The following is a 25,417-nucleotide window of genomic DNA, read 5'->3' as shown; positions in this document are numbered from 1 at the left end:
AGGCACCACAGCATACAAAGCTGGCAATCCTGTGTTCCCCCTGGGACAGGCAAAAGTGGGGAGGGCACAGGAGAGCAAGAACTGTCCTGCTACTAGGTGTCCCTAAGCTGTGCAGATCAGCGCACCAGCCCCAGCCCCGGGAGAATCTAGGCCAGTGTGGAATGGAGACTGCATTAGTTACTACAGGGAGCTGACTCCGGAGCTGGAAATCTGGCAGCTGCCAGTGTTGTTTTTCCTCTTTGTTTCACCTTGTGCCTAGGAGAGGCGAGGCCACCAGGGAACAAAGGCCTCATAGGATAAAGAGCTCACACTGAGCTGGGCACCTCGCAGGGGTGGGACATCACTGAGGATCAGAACCGCAGGCCCCACCCCCAGAAGACCAGCTGGAAGAACAGGGGAAGAGCAAGTTCTTGAAAAAGCAGCTCTGGAAAGCTCCATGACCAAGGGAAAATCAAATCACATAGAACTAAGGGTCACCCCCTTTTTAATTTTTTTTCCTTTTTGCATTACAACTCATTTTTATATCAGACTACAAATTTCTAATATTTTTTCTCTCTTTCCACCTTGAATATAATATTTTACCAGCTCATCATTTTTAAGTTTCTTCCTTTTTGACTTTCATATTTCTATAATTACATGTCTTAGATATATTTTTCACTTCTGGATTCCCTTCAACATATGCAGTTTAATTTTGGGAGATAAATGATATATGGGTTTTTGTTCTGTTTTTTGCTTTTTTATGTTTTGGTGGTCAGTGATGGGGCTTTCTACAACTATTGCGGGATTATATAAATTTTGGGTTGAATATCTTCTAACATACAGAACTTAGTACACTAAGAAACAATAGGATCACCCTCTAGGACCCCTCAAGTAGACTGCATTCTCTCTCCACTACCACTTCCTTTCCACCACTGTGCCCCAGATGCCTCTTTTTTCTTTTTCTCTTGTTCCACTTTACTTTTTTTTCTTCTTTTTTTCTTTTTCTTCTTTCCTCTTTTTTTTTTATTGGAGTTGAATTTGCCAACATATAGCAAAACACCCAGTGCTCATCCCACCAAGTGCCCCCTCAGTGCCCATCACCCAGTCACCCTAACCCCCTACCTACTTCCCCTTCCACTACCCCTTTTCATTTCCCAGAGTTAGGTGTCTCTCATGTTTTGTCACCCTCACAGATATTTTCACTCATTTTCTCTCCTTTCCCTTTATTCCCTTTCACTAATTTTTATATTCCCTTCTTTGGGTTTTTTGGCCTTTTGTTTTTTTAATGCTTTTTTAAAAAATTTGTTTTCCACTTTAGTGGTTCTTTTGTCTTATTTTGTTCTAATTTTTTTTTTTCATTTTTTGGTCTCTGACCTCATCAGAATCATATAGGGTGGAATTTACTTAGGTCATGTTTGATATTTTTGACTCAGCCCACTCATACAGCCACTTTGTACTGAACAAAATGACTAGAAGGAAGAACTCACCTCAAAAGAATGAATCAGAAACAGTACTCTCTGCAACAGAGTTAAAGAATATGGATTTCAATTGCATGTCAGAAAACCAATTCAAAAGCACAATTATAAAGCTATTGATGGCTCTGGAAAAAAAGTATAAAGGACTCTAGAGAATTCATTACTGGAGAATTTAGATCTAATCAGGATGAAATTTTAAAATGAATGAAATGGGATGTAATCCAAACTGGATGTCCTGACTGCTAGGGTTAATGAGGTGGAAAAAAAGAGTGAATGACATAGAAGACAAGTAAAGAAGGAAGCTGAAGAAAAAGAGAAAAACAATTAAGAGACCATGAGGACAGTCTAAGTGAAATAAAAGATAACCTGAGAAGGACTAGTCTAGTTATAATTGGGGTTCCAGAAGACGCCAAGAGGAAGAGGGCCACAAAGACTATATGAACAAATTATAGCTGAGAACTTCCTTATTTTGAGGAGAGAAGCAGACATTCAGATTCAGGAGGTGGAGAGGTATCCCCCAAAATCAATAAACACCATTCAACACCTCAACATTTAATAGTGAAACTTGCAAATTCCAAACATGAAGAAAAAATCCTATTACAGTGAAAGACTAGAGACTCTAAGATTATAAGGGGAGAAATATGAGATTAACAGTAGACCTCTCCACAGAGACACAGCAGTCCAGAAAGGGATGGCAAGATATATTCAGGGTACTCAATGAGAAGAACATGCAGCCAAGAATACTTTATCCAGCAAGGCTCTCATTCAGAACAGAAGGAGAGATAAAGAGTTTCCAAGATAAGCAGAAACTGAAAGATTATGTGACCACCAAACCAGCTCTGCAAGATATTAAGGGGGACCCTGAGAAAGAAAGAGGGAGCCCAAAAAGTAATCCACAAAAAAGGGATGAAAAAAGGGGAGCTGAACATGTATTATGATGACACGAAATTCACACATTTCAGTAGTTACTCTGAACATGAATGGGCTAAAAGTTCCATCAAAAGACACAGGGTTTTAGATTGGATAAAAAAAAAAAAGCAACCCCATTTATTTGCTCTCTACAAGAGACACATTTTAGACCTAAGGACACTTCTAGACTGAGAATGAAAGGTTGGAGAACCATTTACCATATAACTGGTCCTGCAAAGAAAGCTGGGGAAGCTATCCTCATATCATAAAAATTATAAGTGATCCAGACACCTGCGCCCCGGGGAGAGTGCCCCGAGCTCCCTAAAGCACTGCAGCGCACACATGGCTTGACCCGGGAGCAGTTCGGAGGGGCTCGGGCGGCAGCTGCGGGGAGAGGGGGCTGCCCGGCGGGAGCGCAAATCCAACAGGGCAGGCCCCAGAGCACAGGGAGCTGGGGACACAGCCCAGGATCTGACCGCCCCCCGGGACAGGCAGAGGTCAGGAGGGCCCAGGACAGCAAGGACACTCCTGCCCCGAGCTGAGCAGACCAGCGGCCCCACCCCCGGAGCATCCAGGCCCCTGCAGACAGAGAGCTCTGTAGCTACTGTGGGAGCTGAAACCAGGGCTCCAGGGCTGGGCACTGCCACTGTGGTTGTTCCTCCTGGGGCCTCACGGGGTAAACAACCCCCACTGAGCCCTGCACCAGGCAGGGGGCAGAGCAGCTCCCCCAAGTGCTAACACCTGAAAATCAGCAAAACAGGCCCCATCCTCCCGAAGAGCAGCTAGACAAGTTCAAGGGGAAGTCACAGGACTTAAAGTATACAGAATCAGAAGATAATCTCCCCCGTGGTTTTTCTTTTATTTTTTCTTTTTCTTTTCTTTTCTCTTTCTTTTTTTTTTTTTTTTTTTTTTTTTTTTGCTTTTGGATTTCTGTTTGCTGCCCCCGCCCTTTTTTCCTGTCTCTTTTTCATCTCTTTTTTTTTTATTAATTTTTATTGGTGTTCAATTTACCAACATACAGAAAAACACTCAGTGCTCATCCCGTCAAGTGTCCACCTCAGTGCCCGTCACCCATTCCCCTCCAACACCCACCCTCCTCCCCTTCCACCATCCCTAGTTCGTTTCCCCGAGTTAGGAGTCTTTATGTTCTGTCTCCCTTCCTGATATTTCCCAACATTTCTTTTCCCTTCCTTTATATTCCCTTTCACTATTATTTATCATCTCTTTTTTTTTCTATTTATCATCCTTTTTTCTTTTTCTCTTTTCTTTCCTTTTTCTCTCCTCTCTTTTTCTCCTTTTCCTAATACAACTAGTTTTTGGCCACTCTGCACTGAGCAAAATGACTAGAAGGAAAACCTCACCTCAAAAGAAAGAATCAGGAACAGTCCTCTCTCCCACAGAGTTACAAAATCTGGATTACAATTCAATGTCAGAAAGCCAATTCAGAAGCACTACTATACAGCTACTGGTGGCTCTAGCAAAAAGCATAAAGGACTCAAGAGACTTCATGACTGCAGAATTTAGATCCAATCAGGCAGAAATTAAAAATAAATTGAATGAGATGCAGTCCAAACTAGAAGTCCTAACGACAAGGGTTAACGAGGTAGAAGAACGAGTGAGTGACACAGAAGACAGCTTGATGGCAAAGAGGGAAACTGAGGAAAAAAGAGACAGGCAATTAAAAGACCATGAGGATAGATTAAGGGAAATAAGTGACAGCCTGAGGAAGAAAAACCTATGTTTAATTGGGGTTCGTGAGGGCGCCAAAGGGACAGAGGTCCAGAATTTGTATTTGAACAAATCCTAGCTGAAAATGTTCCTAATCTGAGAAGGGAAACAGGCATTCAGATCCAGGAAATAGAGAGAGCCCCCCTAAAATCAATAAAAACTGTTCATCACCTCGACATTTAATAGTTAAGCTTGCAAATTCCAAAGATAAGGAGAAGATCCATAAAGCAGCAAGAGACAAGAAATCCCTGACTTTTATGGGGAGGAATATTAGGGTAACAGCAGACCTCTCCACAGAGACCTGGCAGGCCAGAAAGGGCTGGCAGGATATATTCAGGGTCCTAAATGAAGAAAACATGCACCCAAGAAGACTTTATCCAGCACGGCTCTCGTTCAGAGTGGAAGGAGAGATAAAGAGCTTCCAAGGCAAGCAGGAACTGAAAGAATATGTGACCTTCAAACCAGCTCTGCCAGAAATTGTAAGGGGGACGCTTAAAATTCCCCTTTAAGAATAAGTCCAGTGGAACAATCCACAAAAACAAGGACTGAATAGATATCATGATGACACTAAACTCATATCTGTCAATAGTAACTCTGAACGTGAACGGGCTTAATGACCCCATCAAAAGGCGCAGGGTGTCAGACTGCATAAAAAAGCAGGACCCCAAAAAAAAAAAAAAAGCAGGACCCATCTATTTGTTGTCTACAAGACACTCATTATACACAGAAGGACACCTACAGCCTGAAAATAAAAGGTTGGAGAACCATTTACCATTCAAATGGTCCTCAAAAGAAAGCAGGGGTAGCCATTCTTATATCAGATAAACTAAAATCTACACCGAAGACTAGTGAGAGATGAAGAGGGACACTATATCATACTTAAAGGATCTATCCAACAAGAGGACTTAACAAGCCTCAATATATATGCCCCGAATGTGAGAGCTGCAAATATTTAAACCAATTAATAACCAAACTGAAGAAATACTTTGATAATAATACACTTATACTTGGTGACTTCAATCTAGCTCTTTCTACCCTCGATAGGTCTTCTAAGCACAACATCTCCAAAGAAACGAGAGCTTTAAATGATACACTGGCCCAGATGGATTTCACAGATATCTACAGAACTTTACATCCAAACTCAAATGAAAACACATTCTTCTCAAGTGCACATGGAACTTTCTCCAGAATAGACCACATACTCGGTCACAAATTGGGTCTGAACCGATACCAAAAGATCGGGATAGTCCCCTGTGAATTCTCAGACCATAATGCCTTGAAATTAGAACTTAATCACAACAAGAAGTTTGGAAGGACACAAACACGTGGAGGTTAAGGACAATCCTGCTAAAAGATGAAAAGGTCAACCAGGAAATTAAGGAAGAATTAAAAAGATTCATGGAAACTAATGAGAATGAAGAAACAACCGTTCAAAATCTTTGGGATGCAGCAAAAGCAGTCCTGAGGGGGAAATACATCACAATACAAGCATCCATTCAAGGTCAACTAATATTCAATAAAGGAGGAAAGACTATCCATTGGAAGAAAGACAGTCTCTTCAATAAATGGTGTTGGGAAAATTGGACATCCACATGCAGAAGAATGAAACTGGACCACTCTCTTGCACCATACACAAAGGTAAACTCAAAATGGATGAGAGATCTAAATGTGAGACAAGATTCCATCAAAATCCTAGAGGAGAACACAGGCAACACCCTTTTTGAACTTGGCTACAGTAACTTCTTGCAAGATACATCCACGAAGACAAAAGAAACAAAAGCGAAAATGAACTATTGGGACTTTATCAAGATAAGAAGCTTTTGCACAGCAAAGGATACAGTCAACAAAACTAAAAGAAATCCTACAGAATGGGAGAAGATATTTGCAAAAGCCATATCAGATAAAGGGCTCGTTTCCAAAATCTATAAAGAACTTATTAAACTCAACACCAAAGAAACAATCCAATCATGAAATGGGCAAAAGACATGAAGGAAATCTCACAGAGGAAGACATGGACATGGCCAACATGCACATGAGAAAATGCTCTGCATCACTGACCATCAGGGAAATACAAATCAAAACCACAATGAGATACCACCTCACAGCAGTGAGAATGGGTAAAATTAACAAGGCAGGAAACAACAAATGTTGGAGAGGATGCGGAGAAAAGGGAACCCTCTTACACTGTTGGTGGGAATGTGAACTGGTGCAGCCACTCCGGAAAACTGTGTGGAGGTTCCTCAAAGAGTTAAAAATAGACCTGCCCTATGACCCAGCAATTGCACTGTTGGGGATTTACCCCAAAGATTCAGATGCAATGAAACGCCGGGACACCTGCCCCCTGATGTTTATAGCAGCAATGTCCACAATAGCCAAACTGTGGAAGGACCCTCAGTGTCCATCGAAAGATGAATGGATAAAGAAGATGTGGTTTATGTATACAATGGAATATTACTCAGCCACTAGAAACGACAAATACCCACCATTTGCTTCAACATGGATGGAACTGGAGTGTATTATGCTGAGTGCAGTAAGTCAATCAGAGAAGGACAAACAGTTTATGTTCTCATTCATTTGGGGAATATAAATAATAGTGAAAGGGAATATAAAGGTAGGGAGAAGAAATGTGTGGGAAATATCAGGAAGGGAGACAGAACATAAAGACTCCTAACTCTGGGAAACGAACTAGGGGTGGTAGAAGGGGAGGAGGGCGGGGGGTGGGGAGGAATGGGTGACGATCACTGGGGGGACACTTGACGGATGAGCACTGGGTGTTTTTCTGTATGTTGGTAAATTGAACACCAATAAAAATTAATTTATTTAAAAAAAAGATTCATGGAGACTAATGAGAATGAAGATACAACCATTCAAAATCTTTGGGATGCAGCAAAGTAGTCCTGAGGGGGAAATACATCGCAACACAAGCATCCATCCAAAAAAATGGAAAGAACTTAAATACAAAAGGTTACCTTACACCTAAAGGAGCTAGGGAAAAAACAGCAAATAGATCGTACACCCAGCAGAAGAAGAGAGTTAATAAAGATTCGAGGAGAGCTCAACGAAATGGAGACCATAAGAAGTGTGGAACAGATCAACAAAACCAGGAGTTGGTTCTTTGATAAAATTAATAAGATAGCCAGCCTTATTAAAAAGAAGAGAGCGAAGATGCAAATTAATAAAATCATGAATGAGAAAGGTGAGATCACTACCAACACCAAGGAAATAGAAACAATTTTATTTTTTTAATACAAACGATTATAAAAACATATTATGAACAGCTATACACCAATAAATTAGGCAATCTAGAAGAAATGTACGCATTTCTGGAAAGCCACAAACTACCAAAAGTGGAACAGGAAGAAATAGAAAACCTGAACAGGCCAAGAATCTGGGCTGCTCAAGGAAATTGAAGCAGTCATCAAAAAACTACCAAGACACAAAAGTCCAGGGCCAGATGGCTTCCCAGGGGAATTCTATCAAATGTATAAAGAAGAAAGCATACCAATTCTACTAAAGCCGTTTAGAAAGATAAAAAGAGATGGAATGCTTCCAAACTCGGTCTATGAGGCCACCATCACCTTAATTACAAAACCAGACAAAGACCCCACCAAAAAGGAGAATTATAGACCAATATCCCTGATGAACATGGATGCAAAAATTCTCAACAAGATACTAGCCAATAGGATACAACAAGACATTAAGAAAATTATTCACCATGACCAAGTAGGATTTATTCCCGGGACACAAGGTGGTTCAACACTCATAAACAATCTCTGTGATTTTTAATATCAACAAGAGAAAAACCAAGAGCCATATGATCCTCTCAATAGATGCAGAGAAAGCATTTGACAAAATACAGCCTCCATTCCTAATCAAAACTCTTCAGAGTGTAAGTATAGAGGGAACATTCCACAACATCTTAAAAGCCATCTATGAAAAGCTCACAGCAAATATCATTCTCAATGGGGAGGCACTGGGAGTCTTTCCCCTAAGATCAGGGACAAGACAGGGATGTCCACTCTCACCACTGCCAGTCAAAATAGTACTAGAAGTCCTAGCCTCAGCAATCAGACACAAAAAGAAATAAAAGCCATTCAAGTTGGCAAAGAAGTCAAACTCTCCCTCTTCGCAGATGACATGATACTCTACATAGAAAACCCAAAAGCCTCCACCCCAAGATTGCTAGAACTCATACAGCAATTTGGCAGTGTGGCAGGATACAAAATCAGTGCCCAGACATCAGTGGCATTTCTATACACTAACAATGAGACTGAAGAAAGAGAAATTAAGGAGTCAATCCCATTTACAATTGCACCCAAAAGCATTAGATACCTAGGAATAAAACTGACCAAAGAGGTAAAGGATCTACACCTTTAAAACTATAGAACACTTCTGAAAGAAATTGAGGAAGGCAAAAAGAGATGGAAAAATATTCCATGCTCATGGATTGGCTGAATTAATATTGTGAAAATGTCAATGTTACCCAGGGCAATTTACACGTTTAATGCAATCCCTATCAAAATACCATGGACTTTCTTCAGAGAGTTGGAACAAATTATTTTAAGATGTGTGTGGAATCAGAAAAGACCCCGAATAGCCAGGGGAATATTGAAAAAGAAAACCATAGCTGGGGGCATCACAATGCCAGATTTCAGGTTGTACTACAAAGCTGTGGTCATCAAGACAGTGTGGTACCGGCACCAAAACAGACACATAGATCAATGGAACATAACAGAGAATCCAGAAGTGGACCCTCAACTTTATGGTCAACTAATATTCAACAACGGCGGAAAGACTATCCATTGGAAGAAAGACAGTCTCTTTAATAAATGGTGCTGGGAAAATTGGACATCCACATGCAGAAGAATGAAACTAGACCACTCTTTTTCACCATACACAAAGATAAACTCAAAATGGATGAAAGATCTAAATGTGAGACAGGATTCCGTCAAAATCCTAGAGGAGAACACAGGCAACACCCTTTTTGAACTTGGCCACAGTAACTTCTTGCAAGATACATCCACGAAGACAAAAGAAACAAAAGCAAAAATGAACTATTGGGACTTCATCAAGATAAGAATCTTTTGCACAGCAAGGGATACAGTCAACAAAACTAAAAGTCAACCTACAGAATGGGAGAAGATATTTGCAAATGATGTATCAGATAAAGGGCTAGTATGCAAGATCTATATAGAACTTATAAAACTCAACAGCAAAGAAACAAACAATCCTACAATGAAATGGGCAAAAGATGAATAAAAATTTCACCAAAGAAGACAGACACATGGCCAGTAAGTACATGAGGAAATGCTCAGCATCCCTTGGCATCAGGGAAATACAAATCAAAACCACAATGAGATACCACCTCACACCAGTGAGAATAGGGAAAATTTACAAGGCAGGAAACCACAAATGTTGGAGACACTGCAGAGAAAAGGGAACCCTCTTGCAGTGTTGGTGGGAATGTGAACTGGTGCAGCCACTCTGGAAAACTGTGTGGAGGTTCCTCAAAGAGTTAAAAATAGAACTGTTCTACAGCCCAGCAATTCCACAATTCCACTCCTGGGGATTTACCCCAAAGATACAGTTGCAATGAAATGCCGGGACACCTGCCCCCCGATGTTTATAGCAGGAATGTCCACAATAGCCAAACTGTGGAAGGAGCCTCGGTGTCCATAGGAAGATGAATGGATAAAGAAGATGTGGTTTATGTATATAATGGAATATTACTCAGCCATTAGAAATGACAAATTCCCACCATTTGCTTCAATGTGGATGGAACTGGTGGGTATTATGCTGAGTGAAATAAGCCAATCAGAGAAGGACAAACATTATTTGTTCTCATTCATTTGGGGAATATAAAAAATAGTGAAGGGGAATAAAGGGGAAAGAGGAAATATGAGTGGGAAATATCAGAACGGGAGACAAAGGATGAAAGACTCCTAACTCTGGGAAATGAACTAGGGTGGTGTAAGAGGAGATGGGCGGGGGTGGGGGTGACTGGGTGGTGGGCACTGAGGGGGGCACTTGATGAGCACTGGGTATTATGCTATATGTTGGCAAATTGAAATTCAATTAAAAAATTAAAGAAATAAACATCGGGTTCATGTACGTCCTTGAATCTGGAATTTTGAAATCTCTCAGTAAATACCTACTAGTGCAATTGCTGGATCATATAGTAGGTCTTTTTTTAACATTTGGGGAACCCAGATACTGTTTTTCAGAGCTGATGCACCAGTTTGCAGTCCCACCAACAGTGCAAGAGGGTTCTGTTTCTCCACATCCTTGCCAACAACTGTTATTTCTTGTGTTGTTAATTTTAGCCATTCTCATAAGTGTGAGGTGGTATCTCATTATGGTTTTGATTTGTACTTTCCTGATGTTAAGCATCTTTTCATGTGTCTGTTAACCATGTGCATATGCTCCTTAGAAAAATGTTTATGGATTATTTGTTCCTTGGGTGTTTAGTTGGATAAGTTTTTTGTTGGTTTTGGACACAGCCCTTATCCGATATGTCATTTTCAAATATCTTCTCCCATCTGTAGGTTGCATTTTAGTTTTGTTGATTGTTTCCTTTGCTGTACAGAAGCTTTTTATCTTGATGAAATCCCAGCAGATCCTTTTTGTTTTTGTTTCCTTCACCCCTGGTGATGTGTCTACTAAGAAGTATCTATGGCTGAGGTCAAAGTGGTTGCTGCCTGTGTACTCTAGGTTTTTGATGATTTCCTGCATCCCTAAAGGAATCTTTAGGTTTTTCATACATTTTGAATTCATTTTTATGTATGTTGTAGGAAATTGGTCCAGTTTCATTCTTCTGCATGTTGCTGTCCAGTTTCCCAACACCATTTGTTGAAGAGACTTTTTTCCATTCAATGCTTTTTCTTGCTTTGTCAAAGATTAGTTGACTATAGAGTTGTCAGTCAATTTTTTTTATTGGTCCGGTGAAAGGAATCCAAAAATGAACAGTTTATCTAACATGTAATTGTAAAAATATGAACGTCAAAAAAGAAAATAATACTTAAACATGAAGAGTTGATAAAATATTATTTTTAAGACAGGAATAAAGAAAGAGTATTGGAGATTTTTAACCTGAAAGATAAATTAATCATAAGGGAAAAACCTTGAGTTCTATAAACTATTTTCTCTCAGTCCTGTAGTTTTCCAGTAGTGTTTGGTCAGTAAACCTACTGTTCCCATTTTCTTCCAGCTACTGTTCTGGGGGAGAGGACTGCTGCACTGATTATCAGGTGTCTTTGGTTGGATGGAGATGTCCCACCCCTTGCCAGGTGGCCAGGCTCTGTGTAAGCTGTTTTCCTTGTAAGGTCTTTGTTTTAGACCTTTTGTTTATAGCTTTGTAAGCTATATCGAGTAATGCTGTCATTCATAATAGAAAGAGGAATAAAGAGCTTCCAGGATAGATAGAAACTGAAATAATATGTGGCCACCAAACCAGCCATTCAAGAAATATAAAGGGGGATCCTGTAAGTGAAGAGGGAGTCCAAAGTAACAATTCACAGAAACAGGGACTGTACAGGTAATACTATGACACTAAATTCATGTTTTCACTAGTTACTCTGAACATGAATCAGCTAAATGATCAAATCAAAAGACACAGGGTATCAGACTGGATATAAAAGCAAGACCCATCTATATGCTGTCTATTAGAGTCTCATTTTGGACCAAAGGACACCTTCAGACTGAAAATGAGGGGGTGAAGAACTGTTTACCATGCAAATAGGCCTCAAAAGAAAGCTGAGGCAGCAATCTTCATATTAGATAAATTTGATTTTACACTAAAGATGGTGGTAAGAGATGAAGTGGAACACTATCTCATATTTAAAGGTTCTATCCAACAAGATCAAACCATTATGAATATTTATGCCCCTAATATAAGAGCAGTCAATTATGTCAACCAATTAATAATCAAAGTAAAGAGACACATAGGTAATAATACAGTAATAGTAGAAGAATTCAACACTCCACTCTCAGTCAAGGACAGATCTAGTAAGAAGAAGATTAGCTAATAAATAAGGGCTTTGAAAGACAGAGTGAACCCTATGGATTTCACAGTTATACACAGAACATTCCATCCTAATGCAAGTTAATACACATTCTTCTCAAGTGCACGTGGAACTTTCTCCAGAGTAGACAATATAATGAGTCACAAATCAGGTCTCAACTGATACCAAAAGATTGGGATTACCCCCTGCATATTTTTATATCACAATGCTTTGAAACTTGAATTCAAACACAGAAGAAATTTGGAAGGAGCTCAAAAACTTGGAGGTTAAAACTATCCTATTAAATAATTAATGGATCAACCAGGTAATTAGAGAAGAACTAAAGAATCATGCAAACTAAAAAAAAAAAGAACATACATCTGATCAAAATCTTTGAAATACACCAAAGACAGTCCTAAGAGGGATGTACATTTCAATATAAGCTCTCTCAAAAAATTGGAAAAAGCTCAAATACACAAGCTAACATTACACCTAAAGGAACTGGATAAAGAACAGCAAATAAAGCCTAACCCAAGCAAAAGAAGAGAAATAATAAAATTAGAGAATATTTTAATGAATTAGAGACCTGAAGAACTGCAGAACAGATCAACAAAACCAGGAGCTGGTTCTCTGAAAGAATTAAAAAGATAGATAAACCATTAGCCAGCCTTATTAAAAAGAAAAGAGAGAAGATTTAAATTAATAAAATCATGAATGAAAGAGGAGAGATCACAACCAAAACCAAGGAAATACATTACTGGTGTAGAGAGATGCAGCAGATTTTTGTACATTTTTGTACATTCATATATATATATATATATATATATATATATATATATATAGTTGTAAGTTTATTGAATTCATGTATTAGCTCTAGAATTTTTTTTTTGGTGGAGTTTGTTGGGTTTTATACATTGAGTATAATGTCTGCAAAAAGTGAACGTTTGACTTATTCTTTGCAGATTTGAATACCTTTTGTGTCTTTTTTATTGTCTGATTGCTTAGGTTAAGACTTTCAATACTACGTTAAATAGTAATGGTGAGGGTAGACATCCCTGTTGTTCCTGGTTGTAGAGGAAAATCTGCTTTTTCCCATTGAAGATACTAGCTGTAGGTCTTTCATAAAAGACTTTTATGATTTTAAGGTATACTCCATCTATCTGTTCTTTGTTGAGATTTTTTTTTTATCAATAATGGATGCTGTACTTGGTCAAATGTTTTTTTCTACATTTTTTGAGAGGATCTTGTATTTCTCATCCTTTCTTTAATGTGGTGTATCACATTGTTTGATTTGCAAATATTAACATCTGCAGTCCAGAAATAAATCTCACTTGTGATGAATAATTCTTTTAGTATACTCTTGGATTCAATTTTCTACTATCCCCTTGAGATTTTCTGCACTCATGTTCAGAGTGGTTTTAGAATCAGGGTAATACTGGCCTTGTAGAATGAGTTGTAGAAGTTGTCCTTCCATTTTATTTTTTGGAACAGTTTGAGAAGATAGGGGTACTAAATCTTCTTCGAATGTTTTGTAGAATTCCCCTGGGAAGCTATATGGCACTAGACTTTTGTTTGTTTGGAGATTTTTGATTTCGAATCCTTTTCCTTGCTGGGTATTGTTTTGTTCAAATTATCTATTTTTTCCTGTTTTAGTTTGGATGGTTTGTAGGTTTCTAGGAATTTTTTTATTTCATCCAGATTGCCCAGTGTTTTGGTTTATAATTTTTCATAATATTCTCATATAATTGGTTGTATTTCTGTAATGTTGCTTGTGCTCTCTCCTCTTTCATTTCTGATTTTATTTATTTGAGTCCTTTCTCTTTTTTCTTCAATAAGTCTGGCTAGAAGATTATCAATTTTATAAATTCTTTCAAATAACCAGCTCTTTTGTTGACTTTTTTCCTACTGGGTTGTGTGTGTGTGTGTGTGTGTGTGTGTGTGTGTGAGTGTGTGTATCATTTATCTTCTCTAATCTTTATTATTTCCCTTCTGCTGAATTTAGGTTTTATTTGCTCTTCTTTTTCTACCTTCTTTAGCTATAATGTTAAGTTGTATATTTAAAATTTTTCCTGCTTCTTTAGGTAGCTCTGTATTGCAATATACTTCATTCGTAGAACTGCCTTTGCTGCATCCAAAAGGTTTTTAACTGTCATACTCTCATTTTCACTTGTTTCTGTGTACTTTTTAATTCCTTCTTTAATTAGTTAACCCAGTCATTATTTAGTAGAATGTTCCTTCTCCTCCATATGTTTGTGGTGTTTCCTATTTTTTTTGTTGTGGTTGACTTCAAGTTTCATAGCATTGTGATCTGAACATATGCATGGTATGATCTCAATCTTTTTACTTGTTGAGGGCTGATTTGTGACACAATATGTGATCTATTTTGAATGTTCTATATGTACTCAAGAAGATTGTGTATTCCATTGCTTTAGGATGAAGTTTTCTGAATATGTCTTTTATATCCATCTGCTTCGGTGTGTCATTCAGTCATTTCCTTGTTGATTTTCTGCTTATATTCCCTGTCTGTTGCTCCAATTGGGGTATTAAAGTCCACTACTATTATTGTATTGTTATCAATGAGTTTCTTACGTTTGTTATTAATTGATTTGTATATGTAGGCTCTCTCATGTTGGAAGAATAAATATTTACAGTTGTTAGATCTTCTTGATGATTAGACCTCTTAAGTATGAATTAATGCCCTTCTTCATCTCTTCTTACAATCTTTGATATAAAATCTACTTATCTGATATGAATATGGCTACTCTGGCTTTCTTTTGTTGTCCATTAACATAGTAAATTATTCTCCATCCCCTCACTTTCAATCTACAAGTGTCTTTATGTGTAAAATTAGTCTCCTGTAGGCAGTATATAGATGAGTCTTGTTTTTTCTTTATTATTATTATTTATTCTGATACCCTATGGCTTTAGATTGGAGCATTTAGTCCATTTACATTTAGAGTGATTATTGATAGATACAAATTTAGTGCCTTTGTGTTACCTTTAAATTTGGTTTTATATTTGGTGATGTTCTTTCCCTTTCTAGTCTTTCTTGCTTGGTCCTTTTTTCCCCACTCAGAGTTCCCTTTAATAATTCTTGCAGGGCTGGTTTAGTGATCATGAACTCCTTTAGTTTTTGTTTCTGGGAAACTTTTTATCTCTCCTTCTGTGAAACACAGTTTTGCTGAATAAATTATTCTTTACTGCATATTTTTTTCCCTATTCAACACATGAATATATCATACCACACTCTCTGGCCTGTTGAGTTTCTATATACAGATCTACAAACCTTAACTGTCTTTATTGTAGGTTAAGGGTTTATTTGCTGCTTTCAGGATTCTTTCCTTGTCTGTGTATTTTTTTTTGTTTATTTTTTACTGGAGTTCCTTGTCTATGTATTTTGTGAATTTTACTATGATATATTTTGGTGATGGCTGCCTTTTGTTGAATTTAATGGGAGCTCTCTGTGCATCAAAACAAGACTCATTTTGATGTCTGTATCCTTTCGCCATTTAGGGAAGTTTGCATCTATAATTTGCTTAAATAAAACTTCTGCCACATTTTCTGTCTCTGTATTCTGGGACTCCTATGCTACGAATGCTATTATGCTTAAAAAGCCATTGAGTTCCCTAAGTCTGCATTTGTGATCCAATAACTTTCTTTCTTTTCTCTGCTTCATTGTTATCCATAATTTTATCTTCTATATCACTGATTCCTTCCTCTGCATCTTCAATCCTCATTGTCATGAGGATCATATATATATATATATATATATATATATATATATATATATATATAACATACACACACACATAATTTTAAAGATTAAAAATTGCTTTTTCTGTGTTTCAAGGAAAAAATCCCAAAGGTAACCAGATGCTATTTCCTCTAAAGCTGAAGCTTTGTAGCACGCTATGATCAGTAGACTTGGTGCATGGAAGTGGTTTGTGTTGGTCTTCTGGGAGCGGGACCTGCTGAGCTGATTCTCAGACTGACATACCTTAGTGGAGATTCAACTGCAGGGCACAGGGGGGCACTACTTCGTGTAAGCAGCTCTGTTCCCCACTTGGTGGTGCTCTTTTGCTCATTGAAGTCTGTCAGTGCTAATGGGTGGTGTGGAAATGTTCTCACCCAGTTCTCTAGTCCCTGGAATAGAGAGTTCATACCTGTTCCTCTTCAGAAAGCCCTCACTGAATTACAGACTATCACTTCTCCTGTGTTACTGGCTTCTGTCACATCCCCACCTTCCTCCTGCCTGTGTCTCAACTATGCACCTGCCAGGCAGCACAGCATTCCTTTGTTTTTTCTCACGCATGTGGCTGAGTTTCATATCTTCAAATATTAGAAACCCCGAGTGGTGTGCACCCAAACTGATCCTCTGACAGAGGGTCTTACTGCCCTGTGGCCTGTCAGCTTGTCCCAGAAATTGGTTGCATGACTGCACAGTGATTCAGAATTTATGGTAAAACATAGCAGAAAGACAACACCAAGACTTGCTGCTTTCAGCCTTGTTCCTAAGTTAGCCAAACAGGCAGCTCAATGTACCTACCATGCATTTTGCCCCCAGAGAGGTCATGATACCTGTCCCATATTCACTCCAAAACGGGGAACTGCTTCTCCCTGTGCAACCCAGGGGATCCTCAGACCACACTGTCTGCTCCTGGGTCTCTTCCCTCCTTCCCCATTAGAACGCTGCTAAGTCCATCCACTACAACACTAGTGATGGCACAGATCTCTTAAATTTTAGACTCTGCTCTCCACTGTTTATAAAATTGCAGTATTCAGCCCCTCTCCTTTTTGAAGTCATTGGTTTTGGGGAAGAGTTTTCCTTTTGCAACTCCCTGCACTCATTTTCACTCCTTTCTCCCTCACTACTCTCTCCAGTTAGGGCTCCCTTCCCATAAGAGCACCTGCAGCCCTTTTCTCCCTCAAATCAACTCTCCACAGCTTGTACCTTCCACAATGTGACAGTTTTTTTCAACTGTAGTTGTGAGTTTTTTGTTCTCTCAGTCCTCAGAACTTTATTGGGTGTTCAAAATGATTTGATTTTTATCTAGGTATATTCAAGGGATAAGGCAAGCCTAGAGTCTCCTTACTCTGCCACCTTAACTCCTCTCTTCTGTGACATCCTGTAGAAGAGTAATGGCCATTTTGTCTCCTTTATATTTTATTTATTTATTCTTAAGGTTCTTACTTTAACTTGTTAGTTAACATGCAGTGTTATATTAGTTTTAGGTGTCCAATATATTGATTCAACAATTGCATACATTACCCAGTGCTCATCATGACAAGTACACTCCTTAATTCCCATTATCTATTTAATCCATCCACCCACTCCCCTTTGATAGCCATCAGTTTTTTCTGATTATAAAGAATCTCTTTCTTGATTTATTTCTCTTTTTAATCCTTTTGTTTATTTGCTTTGTTTCTTAAATTCCACATATAAGTGAAATCATATGGTATTTGTCTTTCTCCAAATGACTCCTTTACTTAGCAATATATTCACTAGCACCATCCATATGATTTCAAATGGTAAGGTTTCATTCTTTCTTATGGATGCCTAATATTCCATTATATATATATATATATATTTAAAATATATATTTCAAAGAATATACTGAATATATATATATATATATATATATATATATTCAAAGAATTGTGGTTTTTTTTCTAGGTTTTCTATTCTGTTCTATTAATCTATGTATCTTTTTTGTGCCAGTATCATATTATTTTGATTACTATACCTTTGCAATATAACTTGAAATCCAGACTTGTGATGCCTCCAGCTTTGCTTTTTTTTGTTTTTGTTTTTGTTTTGTTTTGTTTGTTTGTTTGTTTGTTTTTTCCAGAGATTGCTTTGGGTATTTCTGGGTCCATTGTGGTACAATACAAATTTAAGGATTTTTTGGTCTAATTCTGTGAAAAATGTTGTTGGTACTTTGATAGAGATTGCATAAAATGTGTAGATTGCTTTGAATAGTATAGACATTTTAATAATAATTGTCCTTCCAATCCAAGGGCATGGAATATCTTTCCATTTCTTTGTGTCATCTTCAATTTCTTTCATCAATGTTTTATAGTTTTCAGAGGATAGTTCTTTCACATCTTCAGTTAGGTTTCCTCCTAGATATCTTACTATTTTTGGTGCAATTGGAAATGGGATTGTTTTCTTAATTTCTTTTCTACTGCTTCATTACTAGTATATAGAAATGCATCAACTTTCTGTATGTTGATTTTGTATCCTGCAACTTCACTGAATTTATGAGTTCTAGCAGTTTTTTAGTGGAATCTCTTGGGTTTTCTATGTGTAGTAGTCTATCATCTGCAGTACTCTTTCCTTACCTTTGGATGCCTTTTATTTCTTTGTGTTATCTGATTGCTAAGTCTAGCCCTTCCACTACTATGATGAATAAAAGGTATGAGGGTGGTCATCCCTCTCTTGTCATAACCTTACAGGGAAAACTCTCAGTTTTCCCCATTAAGGATAATTTTAGTTGTGGATTTTTCATATATGACCTTTATTATGTTGAGGTATGTTCACTCTATCACTAATCATGAATATATGTTGAAATTTATTACTTTTTTTGTATCTGTTGAAATAATGATATGATTCTCATCCTTTCTCTTATTTATGAGATGTATCATGTTGATTGATTTGTGAATATTGATCTACTCTTGAAAACCAGGAAAAATCCCCACTCATCATGGTGAATAATTTTTTAAATGTATTTTTGGATTCGGTTTGTTCATCAGAGATATCAGCCTGTAGTTCTCCTTTTAATAGTGTCTTTATTTGCTTTTGGTATCAGGGTAATCCTGGCCTCAAAGAAAGAATTTGATAGTTTTCATTCTTTTTCTATTTTTTGGAATAGTTTGAGAAGAATAGTCTTAACTTTTGTTTAATTGTTTGGTGGAATTTCCCTGTGAATCCATCTGGTCCTGTACTTTGGTTTGTTGGGAGTTTTAAAATTATGGATTCAATTTCTTTATGGTTATCAGTCTGTTCAAATTTTCTATTTCTTCCTGTTTCATTTGTGGTAGTTTATATGTTTCTAGAAATTTATCAGTTTCTTCTAGGTTGTCTAATTTATGGGCATATATTTTTATTAATATTCTTTTGTAATTACATACCTGTGGTGTTGATTGTTATTTATCCTAATTTGTTATTTGATTTATTTTCATCTTTTCTCTTTTTCTCTTGATAATTCTATCTAGAGGTTTATCAACTTTATTAATTTTTTCAAAGTACCAGCTCCTTGTTTGATTTTTCTGTTCTATTATTTTTTTTAGATTCCATATTATTTATTTTTGCTCAAATCTTTATTATATCCTTCCGTCTTCTGGGTTAGGTTTTCTCTGTGGATCTCATTCTAGCTGTTACTTGTAAGGTTAGGTTGTTGATTTGAAACTTTTCTTGCTTATTGATATGAGCCTCTATTGTAAAAAAAAAAAAAAAAAAAACTTCCTCTTAGAATTGCTTTTACTGTATCCCAAAGTTTTCGACTATTGTGTTTTCATTTTTATTTGTTTTTATATACTTTCTAAATTTCTCCTTTTATTTCCTGGTTGAATCAAATATTGTGTATTAGCGTGTTATTTAACTTTCATGTATCTGTGGTCTTTCCAGCTTTTTCTTGTGGTTAACTCCTAGTTCCATAACATTGTGGTCACAGAAGATGCATGGTTTAACACTGATCTTCATTAATTTGTTGAGGATAATTTTGTGGCCTAATATGTGATCCATTCTGGAGAATATTCCATGTACAGATGAAAAAGAATGTGTATTTTGCTGTTTTAGGATGGAATGTTCTGAATATATTAGTTAGATACATGTGGTCCAAAATGTCATTCAAGGGATCCCTGGGTGGCGCAGTGGTTTGGCGCCTGCCTTTGGCCCAGGGCGCGATCCTGGAGACCCGGGATCGAATCCCACGTCAGGCTCCCGGTGCATGGAGCCTGCTTCTCCCTCCGCCTGTGTCTCTGCCTCTCTCTCTCTCTCTGTGACTATCATAAATAAATAAATAATTTAAAAAAATTTAAAAAAAATGTCATTCAAAATCATTATTTTCTTTTTAAAGATTTTTTAATTTAAATTATAGTTAACATATACTGTAATGTTTTTTCCAGGAGAAAAATTTAGTGATTCATCACTTACATATAATACTCAGTGCTTAACACAAGTGCTCTCCTTAATACCCATCATACATTTAGTCCATCTCCAACCCACCTCTCCTCCATCAACTCTCAGTTTGTTCTCTGTATTTAAGTGTTTGTTATGGTTTGCTTCCCTCTCTTTTTTTTTTCCTTTCCTCTGTGTTCATCTGTTTTGCTTCTTAAATTCCACATATGACTGAAGCATATGGTTGGTCTTTCTTTGACTTATTTCACTTAGCATAATACACTTTAATTCCATACACATCATTGCCAATGGCAAGATTTCATTCTTTTTGATGGCTGAGTAATATTCCAGTGTATACATATACCACATCTTCTGTATCCATTCATCAGTTGATGGACATTTGGGTTCTATCCATAATTTGACTATTGTTGATCATGCTGCTGTGAACATTGAGGTACATGTATAAATACCTGGGAGTACAATTGCTGGGTTATAAGGTAGTTCTATTTTTAACTTTTTGAGGTTTCTTCATACTGTTTTGCAGAATGGAAAGCCATTATTTTCTTATTAATTTTCTGTTTGGATGATTGACCAGTTTAGTGGTATAAAGCTCTTTTAACTTTTGTTTATCTGAGAAACAATTAATCTCTCCTTCTATTCTGAATGATAGCCATTTTGGATAGAATATTCTTGGCAGGAGATTTTTCTCATTCAGTACTTTGACTATATCATGCCACTTTTCTCTGGCTTAGAAAATTTCTGCTGAAAAATCCTCTGCTAGCTATATGGATTTTCTCTTGTATGTTACCATGTTCTTTTGACAGCAGCTTTAAAGATTGTCTCTTTATCATTGTAGTTTGTTAATTTAATTGCAATATATTTTAGTGTGTGTCTGCTCTTATTGATTTTGTTGGAGGTTCTCTGTTCTTCCTGTGTATACACATTTCCTTCCTCACATTAGGGAAGTTTTCAGCTATTATCTCTTCAAATAAATTCTCTACCTTTTTCTGTCATTTCTTCTGGGACTCCTTTAATGCAATTGTTATTATGTTTGATGGAGTCACTGAGTTCCCTAAGTCTATTCTCTTTCTGTATAGTTCTCTTTTTTGTTCAACTTAGTCACTTTGCATTGCTTTGTCTTTTAGGTCACTAATTTGTTCCTCTACTTCTTTTAGCCTACTGTTCAGTCCATCAAACAGGTTTTTCATTTAGTTTATTGAGCCCTTTATCTCTGCTACTTTGTTCCTTATGTCTGTTAAAATTCTCACCCATGTCTTCCACTCTTTCCTCAAGTCCAGAAAGTATCCTCATGATTATTGCTTTAGATTCTCTATCAGGCATGTTACTAATATCCATTTCAGTTATATCTCTGTCAATGCCTTTGTCCTATTCTTTCATTTGGGATATATTTTTTGTATGTCCTCATTTTGTCTTCCTCTCTGTGTCTGTTCCTATATGTTAGGAAATTCAGCTATGTCTTCTGCTCTTAAAAGCAAGGACATCATGAAGAAGAGATCCTGGACTTCCCTACAGTACAGTATCCCCTGTTCACCAGAATGGTCCTTTAGGAGAGTTTCCTAAATGTATTGCTTCTGCTCTACTGTTTTGCATGAGTCAGTTTTCCTTTCAGTGTATTCATCTGCACTCTCTATCTGCCTATCGTGGGCTGTATTTGCTTTCTGTGCTGTTAGTAGGAATAAGTCAGGCTAGCTCTGAGGGGTTGTGTTCACTGAGGAATTTGGCAGCAGTGCAGCAGTATTAGCTGAATTTGTGCTAAGCCACCAGTCCTATGCTAGATCCCCTGACACATTGAGGCAGCTGGGGGCTGTGTGCCAGGGAAGCCAGAGTCACAAGGCTGGATGCAGCAGTTGGCAATGGCTGGACAAGGACAGACACACAATAGTGGCTGTGAGCACATGGCTGGGCATAGTGCAGCAGATGGGTGCCTTACAATGGTTGGGTATAGCGCATGGCAGCAGAAGTACACCCGGTAGCTGGGTGTGGCATGTGGCAGCATATTTCTTCCTATTTTAAATGTTTAACTTTTTTATTTTTTATTTTTTTTATTTTTTTTAATTTTTATTTATTTATGATAGTCACACAGAGAGAGAGAGAGAGAGAGAGAGAGAGAGAGAGAGAGAGAGAGAGGCAGAGACACAGGCAGAGGGAGAAGCAGGCTCCATGCACCGGGAGCCCGACATGGGATTTGATCCCGGGTCTCCAGGATCGCGCCCCGGGCCAAAGGCAGGCGCTAAACCACTGCGCCACCCAGGGATCCCTGTTTAACTTTTTTAGCTCTAAATGCTCTTTGAACTCTATTTTTTCCTTTGTATAACAGAAATGAGTAAAGTAAAAGATAAATTTTAACACTTTAAAATTTGATGAAATTTTAGACAAATTTTGTTATTTTAAGCTCAAATTTTAGAAGTATTTATTTATCTTCTTAAATAATCTCTACATTTAATGTGGATCTTGAACTCACAACCTCAGTATCATGAGTTCCATGTTGTACTACTGACTAAGCCAGCCAGGCAACCCCTAAGCTCAAATTTTAGAACCTAAACCAGCTGTAACATTTTCAGATAGATTGGCTACATACGTGAAGTGACTATATCCAATAAAGAGGTTTTAAAGAATGCAGAAGACATAACTATTTCAGTTGAATACAATTATAACACTGATTAAACTAAGTTCATTTCCCCCTTTGTTAGAGTTTTCTTTGAAAATGAATTGATTTATGGCAGTAAACTTAAGATTGATTTGAATCTCCTTATAAATATTCTATTTCACCATTTCTATTATAAAGAAACATGGATGTTATCTATGATCTGTTGAATTATAATATGCCAGCAGATTGCTGGAGATTTCATAGTTACTCTTTTCTCTCCAGCTTATACATAGTGTAAAAATAGTGATGCTTTCTTCTCTTTAAGGGAAAAAAACACAGAGACTTTCTAACTTTATAAGTTTGAACTATTCATAAATCTCTGAAGTTTAATACGGTAAAACTTTGATAATATTTCCATGTGTTTCAGAACATTGTCTGAATTATAATATCAGAGCAACATTTTACAATCGGAAGTTGAAAATAATTTTAACTCTTCACAAGTTATGTTTTACCTGATGCTACTTGTAAATAAGTAGATATTAACATAGGGTCATATATAGTTTACTGTACTTAGAATAGTCCCAAGGGGATCACACACCATCTCCAGACATCTCAGGTAATATTGTATCTTGATATATAAAATCACAAGCAGTATGAAGTCGCATTCTGTTCACTACTAGGTCTACACTCTTGTGCATCTCCACAAAATCCTTTGAGAAGTCAAAGATTTACCTGTACATTATCCACAGAAACTCAGCAGCAACAAATATTGCTGTTTATGATTCAGATTTCTGTTTATGCTTTTACTAAATTAGCTAGATTCAAAGAACAGGGTCAATTGGAAATGGTACACATAATTTGTTGGGGTTATGATTAAGTAAAGCTCTGGGACATAGGCTTTGGCTCTCATACCAAAAGCTAAAGTCAGGAGATTGCAATTGTGAAATTTAAAAATTCAAAATGCTTTCACATGGAATGAGACAAGATGTTTTATTAAACTTCTTTTCTGAGAGAGAAATAAATGGATTCAGTTTGCTTGTTTCTTCTTTAACTTAGAAAAGAAATTTAGTATTCTTGGCAAAATACTCAAGAGTATACATATCATAATTTTATTCTCCAATCAGCAAATTTTTATCAATCTACGAATTACATTTTAAAGGAGTATTAATAAATACCTCTAATGAATTTTGGGTAATCTTATACATAGATGTTGTATCTCTATCTTTTTTTGGTGAAATTACAAGGAATTTTCAGAACTATACTCTTTGGGGCAATTCATTAGCAGAAAAGAAAGCAGATTCAGGATGCAATGCATTTCAAAATATGAAATGGGAACTGTGTAAAATAATTTGATTGCTTAAGGGCAGCAGTTATTTCCTCTAACTTCTTACATTCCTATTTGTGGTGTTATTGACTAAAACTGCATAGTTTATTGGCATCTACTCCATATCATCAAACCCTCTTCAGAGCTGTGAGTTTCTTCTTGAACAATCAATGTGCCTTACCATCTGTGTTAGTCAAAAGAGATTATTTATTTTGCTATAGCAAATTTATATCTACTATTTTTGTTTAGTGAAAGCACACACATGTGCTAGGTTAAAAATGCCATTAGTATGGCAATATTAAGGTAATAAAGATTCATTTAAAATAAAAGAATGCAAAAAAATGAAATAGTATGCTTCTTGCACTTTAATAAGTTTCTTTGCTATATAACATAATAAAGGCCATATATGAAAAACCCACAGATATTATCATCCTCAATGGTCAAAAAATTAGTGCAATTTTTTAAATGCCTATGGTTATTATCTCTGTTAAAAATGAAAAATAAAATCTAGAAAATAATTCATATGAATTACCAAAATAATTTACATGTACTCAAATAAATAAAAGAATGTGGCTGGTTATATACACATATATACATATCTATAAGTATATAAAAATCATAAACCCTGTCTATGCCTAAAGAAAATGACTATTTTAAATTTCATAACTTTTAAAGTAGATATGATTACACATTTCATATTATAAACTGCTGCATATATGCCTTCCACCTAATTCTTTATTTTTACCTTTTAAAAATGTATTACTAGTAATATTAACATTAGATGTCCAGTGTTATTATAGCAAAAATTATTTTACTAACAAACACAATAAGCCCATTTATCCTGCTAGACTAGACAGGTATCACCTACAGGATTCAGGATCAGAGTTGCCATCCCCTTCAGTGCGGTTATTAGGTGCAATATGATCAAAGTGCTGATCCTGGAAATAGTCAAGGTGCTGGGCATAGGATGTGCTGGGTATCCCCACATCATGGCTTCCCAGTGCACCATCACTGCTACTTTCCTGAGAGCCTTCTGGTAAGTTAAATGTGACATGCCGCTGAGACTGAAATGAAGAAGAAAATTACAGGGTTTCAGTCATGATCTGAATAATTGTCTTATTCATCCAATTTAGAAAATGTATTACTTCTGCTATCTAGTGAAATCACATTAATATGATCCTGAGTTGTGAAAACTGTCAGGCTTTTATGAACAGTCATCTTTGTGTTCAAACCTGCTTCACTTGGCATTAGAGTTGCTTCTATTATTATTATTTT

The 25,417-nt window shown here is 36.9% G+C and overlaps 1 protein-coding gene across 1 annotated transcript in view; it reads right to left on the bottom strand.

Moving 5' to 3' along the window:
• Nucleotides 1-25,417, bottom strand: part of PCDH11X (protocadherin 11 X-linked) — a 335,833-nt gene that overhangs the window by 106,122 nt on the left and 204,294 nt on the right. Inside the window, 1 exon segment of the mRNA XM_072743505.1 lies at nucleotides 25,011-25,206. Coding sequence (XP_072599606.1) covers nucleotides 25,011-25,206 — 196 coding nt within the window.

This window comes from Vulpes vulpes, chromosome X (assembly GCF_048418805.1).
Source record: "Vulpes vulpes isolate BD-2025 chromosome X, VulVul3, whole genome shotgun sequence".
NCBI lineage: Eukaryota > Metazoa > Chordata > Mammalia > Carnivora > Canidae > Vulpes > Vulpes vulpes.
The sequence above is the reverse complement of the archived record's forward strand: the minus strand, read 5'-3'. Positions and strand labels throughout refer to the sequence as shown.